Source organism: Papio anubis, chromosome 1, assembly GCF_008728515.1.
Source record: "Papio anubis isolate 15944 chromosome 1, Panubis1.0, whole genome shotgun sequence".
NCBI classification, from domain to species: Eukaryota; Metazoa; Chordata; class Mammalia; order Primates; family Cercopithecidae; genus Papio; species Papio anubis.
Genome location: NC_044976.1, coordinates 164,708,194 through 164,719,513, shown reverse-complemented (window position 1 = coordinate 164,719,513; position 11,320 = coordinate 164,708,194). Strand labels below are relative to the sequence as shown.

Genomic DNA, 11,320 nt, shown 5'->3' with positions numbered 1-11,320 from the left:
GGAGGTGCACTACACTCCAAAAAAACTGAGTTTTCTCATTTATATAAGCAGAAATCCAGAAAACAGGTATGGGAATGAATATTAAAGGTGTGGGATAATGGTGAAAGCACCATAAAGTTGGATCAGGCTGAATTTGTTGATACAGGCCCACTAAACAGAAATTCTGCATTTGATGTCACAGCTCAAGGAGTTAAAAGGAGTTCTAATAGTTTATTTGCTTGTTTACCTGAAACATGGATCAAAAGATGGCCCACTGTGAGCTAGCTGGAAATGCCCTATCTCCCTTGTAGAGGGTTAATGTAGAGGAAGAGATCCAAAGGCTTAATGTAGAGGAAGAGATCCAAAGGCTTAGAAGATTGGAATGCTAAAGTAGATTTGTCACTTTAGACCTACTCACACCAACTAGGAGGGTTCAGAAGACATACCCTTCACCAAAACCTTGTGAAATAGATTGTGAGGGAAGCATCAGCATCCTTGTAGAGCTTGCTCTGTGATTACTCCTCTCTGTATGCTAGATCTTACTGTGAGAACTGTAGTCACTCAAATGGAAAACTTAAATGTGATGGGAATAATTGGATCCCAAGGTGGCAGGGGCCAAGTGGTGGCATTCAACCATCACATCAAGGTGGATATAGTTGCCATAATGGACAGCAGAGGCAAAGCAGTAATCAGACAGTCTACTCAAGTAGAGCTCTGGCATTGGCTAATTAATCATGGTGTTCCTAGAAGTGAAATTGAGAAGAAGCCTGCTACATTCTTAATTTGCATAAGCCGAAAATTTCTAGGTCAAGTGGACAAAAGACTAATTTGAATCACAAAAAGAGAATCACGGCCCCTCCATCATTTTGCAGACTTGAGCCAGTTTACAGACGCAGAAACCCTTGAATGAAGGGGAAGCCAGGTCCCCTTGAGGAAAGACTCCACTACACTGCCAACAATTTATGCTGTTAATCTTTTTCCCATCCTCCCTCAAGGAGACCTCTGGATTATTACCAGGGTGACTGTGCATTGGGTAAAGGGGAATGATTAGACCTTTAAGGGACCACTGGACACTGGCTCTGAGCTGACATTGATTTTAATGGACCAAAAACATCATTGCAGCCCTCCAGTTACAGTAGGGGCTTATAGAAGTCAGGTAATTAATGGAGTTTTAACTCAGATCTGACTTATAGTGAGTCCAGTGGGTTCCCAGACTCTTCCTGTGGTTATTTCTCCAGTTGCAGAATGCATAATTGAAATAGACATCTTAGCAGCTTGCAGAACCCCCACACTGGCTCCCTAACTGGTAGGGTGAGGGTTATTATGGTGGGAAAGGCAAAATGGAAGCCATTACAGTTGCCTCCACCTAGAAAAATAGCAAATCACAAACAATATTTTATCTCTGGAGGGATTGCTGAGATTAGTGACACCATCAAGGACTTGAAAGACACAATGTAGGAGAGGTGATTCCCAACACATCCCTGTTCAACTTTCCTATTTGTCTGTGCAGAACTCAGATGGGTCTTGGAGAATGACAGCAGATTATTATAAGCTTAACCACGTGGTGACTCCAATTTGCAACTGCCTTACCAGATGTAGTTTCATTGCTTGAACAAATTAACACATCTCCTAGTGCCTGGTAAGCAGCCATTGATTTGGCAAATGCTTTTTTGTTTATTCCTATCCATAAGGCCCACCAGAAGCAATTTGCCTTCATCTAGCAAGGCCAACTATATACCTTCACTGTCCTACCTCAGGGGTATATCAACTGTCCAGCTTTGTGTCATAATCTTGTTTGCAGAGACCTTGATCACTTGTCCTTTCCACAAGACTAGTCCATTTCATTGATGACATTATGATGATTGCACCCAGACAGCGAGAAGTAGCAACTACACCGAACTTATTGGTGAGGCATTTGCATACCAGGGAATGGGAAATAAATCTGACTAAAATTCAGGGAACTTCTACCTCAGTGAAATTTCTAAGGATCCAGTGGTGCGGACCTGTTGAAGTATTCCTTCTAAAGCGAAGGATAAGTTGTTGCCTTTGGTCCCTCCTACAACCAAGAAAGAGGCTCAACGCCTAGTGGACCTACTTGGATTTTGGAGGCAACACTTTCCTCACTTGGGTGTGTTACTCTGGCCCGTTTATCAAGTGACCCAAAAGGCTGACAGTTATGAGTGGGATCCAGAACAGGAGAAGGCTCTACAACAGGTCCACGATGCTGTTCAAGCTTCTCTGCCACTTGGGTCATATGACCCAGCTGATCCAATGGTGCTTGAGGTGTCAGTGGCAGATAGGGACACTGTTTGGAGTCTTTGGCAGGTCCCCACAGGTGAATCACAGTGGAGGCCTCTAGGATTTTGGAGCAAGGCCCTACCATCTTCTTCAGATAACTACTCTCCTTTTGAGGGACAGCTCCTGGCCTTTTACTGGGCCTTGGTAGAAACTGAACATTTGACTATGGGTCACCAAGTTACCATGTGACCTGAAATGCCTATCATAAACTGGGTGCTTCCTGAGCCATTTAGCTATAAGATTGGGTATGCACAGCAGCACTGCATCATTAAATGGAAGTGGTATATGTGATTGGGCTTGAGCAGGTCCTGAAGGCATAAGTTACATGAGGAAGTGGCTCAAATGCCCATGGTCCCTACTCCTCTCGCCTTGTCCTCTCTCTCCCAGCCTGCACTGATGACCACATGGGGAGTTCCCTATGATCAGTTGACAGAGGAGGAGAAGACTAGAGCCTGGTTTGTAGATGGTTCTGTACAATATACAGGCATCACCTGAAAGTGGACAACTGCAGCACTATAGCCCCTTTGTAGTACATCCCTGAAGGACAGTGGTGAAGGGAAATCTTCCCAATGGGCAAAAGTTTGAGCAGTGCACCTGGTTGTGCACTTTGCTTGGAAGAAGAAATGTTTAGAATGTGTAATTATATACTGATTCAAGGCTTACAGCCAATGGTTTGGCTGGATGGTCATGAACTTGGAAGGAATATAATTGGAAAATTGGTGATTAAAGAAATTTGGGGAAGGGATAGGTGGATGGACCTTTCTGATGGTCAAAAACTGTGAAGATATTTGTGTTCCATGTGAATGCTCTCCAAAGAGTGACCTCAGCAGAGGAGGATTATAATAATTGAGTGAATAGGATGACCTGTTCTGTGGATATCAATCAGGCTCTTTCCCCATCCATGTCACTACCCAATGGGCTCAAAAACAAAGTGGCTATGGTGGCAGGGATGGAGGTTACAAATGGGTTGAGCAACATGGACTTCCACTCACCAAGGCTGACCTGGCTAAGGCCATGGCTGAGTGCCAAATCTGCCAGCAGCAGAGACCAATACTGAGCCCTCAATATGATACCATTCCTTGGGTGATCAGCCAGCTACTTGGTGGGAGGTTGATTATGTTGGACCTCTTCAGTCATGGAAAGGGTAGCTGTTTGTCCTCACTGGAATAGACACTCACTCCATCCTGAACACAATACCATCTGTGGACTCACAGAATGCCTTATCCACCGTTATGGTATTCTTCATAGCATTGCCTCTGACAAGAGCACTCAATTCACAGCCAAAAAAGTATGACAGTGGGCTCATGCTCAGAATTCACTGACCTTACTGTGTTACTCATCATCTTGAAGCAGCTGGATTGATGGAATGGTGGAATGGCCTTTTGAAGTCATAATTACACCACCAACTCGGTGATAATACTTTGTAGTGCTCGGGCAAAGTTCTCTAGAAGGTTGTGTATGCTCTGAATCAGGGTCCGGAATGCTGCCACCAGAAGAAACAACGATCCCATTAAACTGGAAGTGATGATTGCCACCTGGCCACTTTGGGCTCCTTCTGCCTCTAAGTCAACAGGCTATAAAGGGAGTTACAGTGTTGGCTGGGATGACTGACCTGGACTATCAAGATGAAATCAGACTACTGCTTCACAATGGAGGTAAGAAGGAGTATGTCTCAAATACAGGCGATACCTTAGTGCATCTCTTAGTATTACCATGACCTGTGATTAAGGTCAATGGGAAACTATAACAACCCAATCCAGGCAGGACTATAAATGGCCCAGACTCTTCAAGAATAAAAGTTTGGGTCACTTTACCAGGTAAACAATCACAACCAGCCAAGGTGCTTGCTGAAAGCAAAGGGAATACAAAATGAGTAGTAGGAGATGGTAGTTATCAATACCAGCTACTACCATGTGACCAGTTGCAGAAATGAAGACTGTCATTGTCATGAGTATTTATTTCCTCCTTATTTTGTTAAGAATATGTTTGTGCACATATATACCTGTACTAAGAAAATATCTTTGTTTTATTTCCTTTTATCATGTAGTATAAGATTTATTGACTTCATATCAGCATTTAAGTGTTGTTAGCTTTATGTAATGGCATTTAGGTTAAGGATTAGTGTCCTTCCAGTTGTACAAAGAATAGCTGTATTGTGGCATAACGATGACCTTATTATTATCTTTATTTTGAGATTAAGTATGATTTTAGGAGATGTATATGGGTGCCAAGTTGACAAGGGGTGATGGTTAATATTAGGTGTCAACTTAATTGGATTGAAGGATGCCTAGATAGCTGATATTGTTTCTGGTGTGTGACTGTGAGGGTGTTGCCAGAGGAGACTGACATTTGAGTCAGTGGAGTGGGAGAGGAAGAACCCCCTCAATGTGGGCAGATACCATCCAATTGGCTGCCAGCATAGCTAGAACAAAGAAGGCAGGTGGGATAAGCTGGCTTGATGAGTCTTCTGGCTTTCATCATTCTCCCGTGCTGGATGCTTCCTTTTGTTCATCCTGCCCTTCAACATCAGACTCCGGGTTCATCAGCCTTTGGACCCTTGGGCTTATTCCAGTGGTTTGCTGGGGGCTCTCAGGCCTTCAGCCACAGACTGAAGGCTGCACTGTCAGTGATATAGTTTGGTTCTGTGTCCCCACTAAAATCTCACGTCTAATTGTAATTCCCTATGTTGGGGGAGGGACCTGGTGGGAGGTGATTAGATCATGGGGGCGGATTTCCTCCTTGCTGTTCTCATGACAGTGAGTTATCATGAGATCTAATGTGTAGCACTTCCCCCTTTCCTTTCTCCCCCTCTGACATGTGAAGGTATTGGCTTCCTCTTGGTCTTCTGGCATGACTGTAAGTTTCCTGAGGCCTCCCAGCCATGCTTTCTGTACAGTCTGTGAATCAAACTGTCACAATCAAACCTCCTTTATTCGTAAATTATCCAGTCTTAGTTATTTATAGCAATGTGAGAAAAAATGAATACAGTTGGCTTTCCTGCTGTTGAGGGTTTTGGACTCAGACTGAGCCACTATTGGCTTCTTTCTTCCCAGCTTGTAGATGGCCTATTGTGGAACTTCACCTTGTGATCGTATGAGCCAATTCTTCCTCTATTTAATAAATTCCCTTTCACATATACATATACTCTTTAGTTCTGTCCCTCTGGAGAACCCTGACTAACACAGATATCCCTTGGTTCTCCACATACGGTCAAAGGTACTATGTATAGAGACTAAACCCCTTGCCTCTCATGAGCCGTGATCAGGAATATCAAATGCATTTATTTTGCATAACTCTCTCAGCAGTTCACACCAAGGATTATCAGTGTTCTCCATACTATTAGAAGTAGCCTTGCCTGGCGCTGTGGTCAAGCCTGTAACCTGCGCGCACTTTGGGAGGCCTGCATGCTGGGATCAATGCAGGTCGGGAGATCGACCATCCTGGCTAACACGGCAGGAAACCCTCGCCTCTACTAAAAATACAAAACTTGCCACAGGAAGTGGCACCTGTAGTCCCAGCTACCGGAGGCTGGTGCAGGAGACAAGCGAACCCGAGCGGAGCTTGCAGCGAGCCGGAGATCCGCCACTGCACTCCAGCCTGGCGACAGAGCGAGACCGCCTCAAAAAAAAGAAGTAGAGTCCTTAGCAGTTTTTTGGGTCTAATCATATTAAGTAGCTAAGTTCAGAAACCCAGAAACCAACTAAAGAAATCCTTCCTTAAAATTCTGTTCCTCTAGAACCATTCCTGATACCAAAATATGTATTAGTTGTTGTTGGGTAATAAATTGTTTCCAATATTTTATTATTGCCCATGTTTCTGCAATGTCAATACTGCACATGCTATTTTGCATATGTGACTATATATGATAAATCCCCAGAAGTGAAATGTGCATTTGTAATACAGATAGTGTATTATTTTTCTAATGAAATTATGCCTATTATGCCAATAATTCTTTTTCCAACAGCAGCATATGAGACAATGTTGGACCCATAGTACCAACCCACATCAACATTTATCGAATGCAGCAAAACAGTACTTAAATCTATAGCACTGATTGCCTGTATTAGAAAAGAAAAAGATCTCAAATCAATAATAACAGCTTCCACTTCAAGATTTAGAAAACGAAGAGCAAATGACACACCAAGTAAGCAGAACAAATGAATAATTTATTCTAAATGTCATATGAAAATGCAAAGGACCTAGAACAGTCAAAGCAACTTAGATGATTTACATCACCTTTGGATGATTTACACTAACTGATCTTAAGCCTTATTGTAAACCTATGATAATCAAGACAGCATTATATTTGCATAAAAATAAACAAAGACATCAATGGAAAAGAGAGGCCAGAAACAGACAAATATATATATGGTCCACTGTTTTTTGACAAATGTGTAAATGCCATTCCATGGAGAAAGGATAGTCTTTTCAATAAATGGTGCTGGAGCAACTGGCTATCGATATGTAAAAAACTAAACTTTGGTTCACACCTTACACTGTATACAAAAATCAACTTTAAATTGATTAATAAACTACACAACTAAAGTGATACGACTTCTAATAGAAAACATAGTAGAAAATCTTTATGACCTTGAATTAAGCAAAGAGGTTTTAGATACAATACATCAAAAGTATAATCGATAAAAGAAAAAGAAAACATAAACTGGATTTCATCAAAATTTAAAACTTCTGTTGTTCAAAAGGCACTATTAAAAGAATGAAAAGTATCAGACTAGAACTATTTGTAAACTACACGTCTAATAAAGAACTCATATCTGGAATATTTTCTAAACTCTCAAAACTTAATAAGAAAACAACTTAATTTTTAAAATGGAGAAGACTTGAATAAACACTTCACCAAGGAGGACATGTAGATAGCAATAAATAAATAAACAAAAAATAAAAAAAAACCAGATGCTCAACATAATTAGCATTAGGAAAATGCAAATTAAAACCACTATAAGATAACGTTACTCATCTATATATAGAAGGCACAAATAAAATAGGCAGGAAAAATGTTTGAGAAGCTAAGTTTATTAAATAAACTGATATGTAATTATGTAATCCAGAGTAAGGATCTACTAAAAAGACAACTAGGATTGGGAAGTGAAAATGAAAGTGGGGACTGAGAGTTATACCACTTTTTATCTTTCACATTTTGTAACATTTCTTTTATCTTGCCTGTCCTAGGAGTGAAACTGCAGTTCAACGTACTAGTGAGGATGTTATCAATGCACAAGATGTAGTATGCGTATCATTAAATTTGACAGTGTATATTTTTAAAGGAATTTCACAGCAGATTATAACTTCATCCCTTATAGTCAAATTTGAGCTGTGGATGCAGTCCCACTATAAGCAGCGAGAATAGCCCTGTAATTCTTTATCTGCCAAATCTAACACACTTCCCTGGGAATGGGCAAAGGGGAAGCCCTGGTAAGACCGATGTTACTGTCTGCTGTAAGAGTAGTTAGTAGTACAGCTGAAACAAGGGAGTTAGGGTGTGAATTAAAAGTCCATTAGAAATTATTGGCCTGAGATTCAACAATAGAAAAATTGTTTTAATATCTGGAAGCCATCTTCTTACATATGTAACTTCATCTAAATATTTCTTGTGCAACTATTAATTAATTATATCTATCTTAGAGGAAATTGGTGCCAATAACATTTTTACACTGGTCAATTATGTCCTACCAGTATAATTTACCAAAGTGAATAATTACTTATTAGTGCTAAAATTCTGTTAAGTGAAAAAGAAAAATAAAACAATAAAAAAGTCAGCAAGTCAGTCAAAAAACAAAACAAAACAATATTTGGAAAATACAGAGTCCCAAAAGCTCCCAAAACACTTTATTGGAACAAAAAGAGAAAAAAAAGAAAAAAAAATTCTCCAGAGTTAATTTCCATATACTCTTTAATGCACCAATATATTTAGATCTATCCTAACCAAATCATAAGCACATAATTTCACACAAATTAGGTTTAATTCTTAAATTGTTCTAATCAAGTTATACATTAAGTAGTTAAATAGTCTCTCAATTTCTAGCTACTCCTGATTTATTTTGAACAGTTAAACACTTTCATGGCATTCATACATGGGCAGACTTTGAGATTCTATCAGATTTCAGCCATAAGAATTAGACATCTGTGGCCCTGAAACCGCAGATACTAGTAACAGTGACTCAAAGCTGTAGAAAAAAAATTACACTTCAATACTGAATCATTTTCAGGTCTGTGGTATATAACTACACAACAAGATTCTATTATGAGCAATAGCATGTTCCTTCCACTTCAAATTATAACCCCCATCAGTTCAATGGTAAGAATTTTTAGTAAATACAGTGGTAGGTGTATTCTTTTTGTGAGCCTAGAAGGACTCACTTGCTTATCTGGATGCTTTAGCCAGTCAAGGATATGGATAAGGATGCCGTTGATATGAATTTGTGAGATTATTTTATCCTAATCTCACTTCTTAGTGAGTAGACAGATCTTCCATTTCTAACATTTGTTTTATAAAAATTCCTCAACTTGCCTATAAAAAAGGTGTAACCAGCTATTATTTCCTTTTAGGAATATGATTCCATTCTAACTACTATAATACTTTAAGATAATAGGAATAATATAATCATCTTATGACGTATTAGTTTGTTACATGCATAAAGCTATAAATAATTACAAAATGAAGAAGGTAATGAAAAGGTTATGCTTTTTTAAATACAAAGTCAGATTTCAAAAGTTGAACAGAGAGCAAAAATCACTTTACATACTCATGATTGGCTTTAATATTTTTTTACACTATACATACTGAAAATGTTTACATTTACTAATAAGGAATGCCAAGTGTATCCATCACCATTTGAATGGCTTGCAGGGGATTTGTGATTTCTTCCATGTTATCTCTTCTCAAAACCCAATCTGGCTTAAGCCTATTTAAAAAAAAAAAAAATTCTGGCATTAATAAAGTTCTTCTCTTAAGAGAAGAACTTCACCTTTTTCGTCTTAGCTAAATTGTAGCTACTCCTGAACACATCATTTCCCTTACAACCTGCTCAAAGAGGTGGGAGAACTTCATATTATTGTCCATCATTATTTCCAGACTATTTCTCTCCATCCTTTCTAAAAAAATAATGCTGGCTTCTTTGATGCTTATGCTATTTAGCTTGCCCACTGCCTTTTGGTCATCGGCCAAACTCTCAGTGCCTTATTCCTTGTAAACCTAGTTCTTGGTCTCCTCTTAACTCCTGTCACCGTTCTCAGTAACAGCAACACCTATATGACCAACAACCTAGTCCGTTTTTGCCCCTCTTTCCTTGAATTCTACCTCAACCAATCCTTTTTAATATGATCACATACTAGACTTTGTCATCATCAGAAAGTGTGTGACCACGGAAATCTTAATTTGAGACTTCTGTTCTCCATCCACCATTTCTGATTCATCCATGTCATCTGCTCTAACACAGTCACTGAACTAGTTCTTCTACCCCACTGAGATCTCCACTTCATTTGGCCTCAACACATACCCAACTTCCACCAGAATGCTGTTCTTACTTTCCTGTGTATCTAGCTCAGGTGCATCAGTATTATCAAAACCTCTGCAAATGTCATTAACGGTTGTCTCTCTCTCCTACCAAACTAGTCTGAAAAATTCTACTTGGATTTCAAATTGAGTCAAAATATCTGCCTTCTCCATTCCTATACAGCTGCATATTACTAAAAAAGTTTACACAACCAAGCTGACTTTATTTTTTGCCAATAATTGCAAATCTAAAATGAGCATTTGAAATTGCCAGCAGGCTCTCTTTCTCTCCAAGATGACTACCTTGGTCCTTTCTCCTTTTCAAACTTCCGCTCCATCCCCTCTGAGCTGCTTCTGAGTTGTTAAGTTTATAATCTCAAACTTATTGAGAAAATAGTATCAAACAGAGGGGAGTTCATGCATCTTCTCACATAATTCCCTACTATATGCATTTCCATCATGTTATTCTGTTCTGTTAAAAATCCAAAGATGTATCAATTGGTGAGTGAAAAAAGTGTGGTATGACCATACAATGGAATAGTACTAAGTGATAAAAAGGAATGAAATTCAAATCCATGCATAAACATGAACACATTTCAAAAGCATTATGCTAAGTAAAAGAATCCAGTCACAAAAAGCTATCTACTATATGATTCCATATATGTGACAGCATAGAAATGGCAAAACTAAAGGTACAAAAACCAGATCAGTAGCTCCCAAAATCCAGGGAATAAAGAAAGAGAACTGATAAGGGGCATAAGGAAACTTTGTGTTACAGAATTATTTTGTATCTCAGTGGTGGTAGTTTCCTAACTGTATACAAAACCAATTGAATTGCATACATTTAAAGGATACATTTATACTGTCAATAAATTTTACCTCAAAAAGCCTGACCTACATCAAAATTTTAAGATAATCTATTCATATGTTAGAATGAGTTTTTAAAATATAATGAATATTAAATTCTACCAAGTCCTTAAAAAACATGTAGAAATGGTCCCATTAATATATTTCAAGCAAATGAACTTATGTTATGCTGTGAAATATGCATGCACAAAACCAATTTATAACTATATTATACAATTTATAATTACGAGTATAATTATAAAGCTAACGGCTGTGTAACCACTCAGGTCAAGAAATAGTGTGTTGTCAACAATGTAGGATTTGTACCTAGTATAGAAAATTGCTAAGTCTCAAGAAGGAAGGAAGGAAGGAAGGAAGGGAGGGAGAGAAGGAGAAGGGGGAAGAAAAAAAGGAGGAGGTAGAAAGAAGGAAGGGAGGAAAAAAAAATAATTAAACGCCATGACAGTTCACCAAAATAAACTAAATCTTTTTGCCAATAAAATCAGAAAATGTCAATCTAAATTTCCAGAAGGAGAAATTTCAAGAATCAGGGTGATTATGGGAGGACTGGAGGCTGATATTTTGGCTAAGAAGGACTTTTGGCACTTCTGAAACAGTGTAGCTTGTCCTTCATGCAAAATAAAATAAATAAAATTAAATTAAATAAATAACAAAACTTATAAC

At 38.7% G+C, this 11,320-nt stretch overlaps 1 protein-coding gene across 3 annotated transcripts in view; it reads right to left on the bottom strand.

Annotated features, from left to right (window-relative positions):
• Positions 1-1,639: 1,639 nt before the first annotated feature.
• The window catches only part of ASPM (abnormal spindle microtubule assembly), a 70,153-nt gene continuing 60,472 nt past the window's right edge, over positions 1,640-11,320 (bottom strand). For 2 of the 3 annotated variants that reach the window (XM_021929062.2, XM_021929064.2), the window contains exon 28: positions 1,640-3,760. In XM_021929062.2, the coding sequence (XP_021784754.2) occupies positions 3,610-3,760 (151 nt within the window). In that variant the 3' untranslated portion in view covers positions 1,640-3,609. Of the gene's footprint in view, positions 3,761-6,422; positions 9,201-11,320 lie in introns of those variants that run through there. The other variant, XM_009190955.4, reaches the window with a different exon arrangement.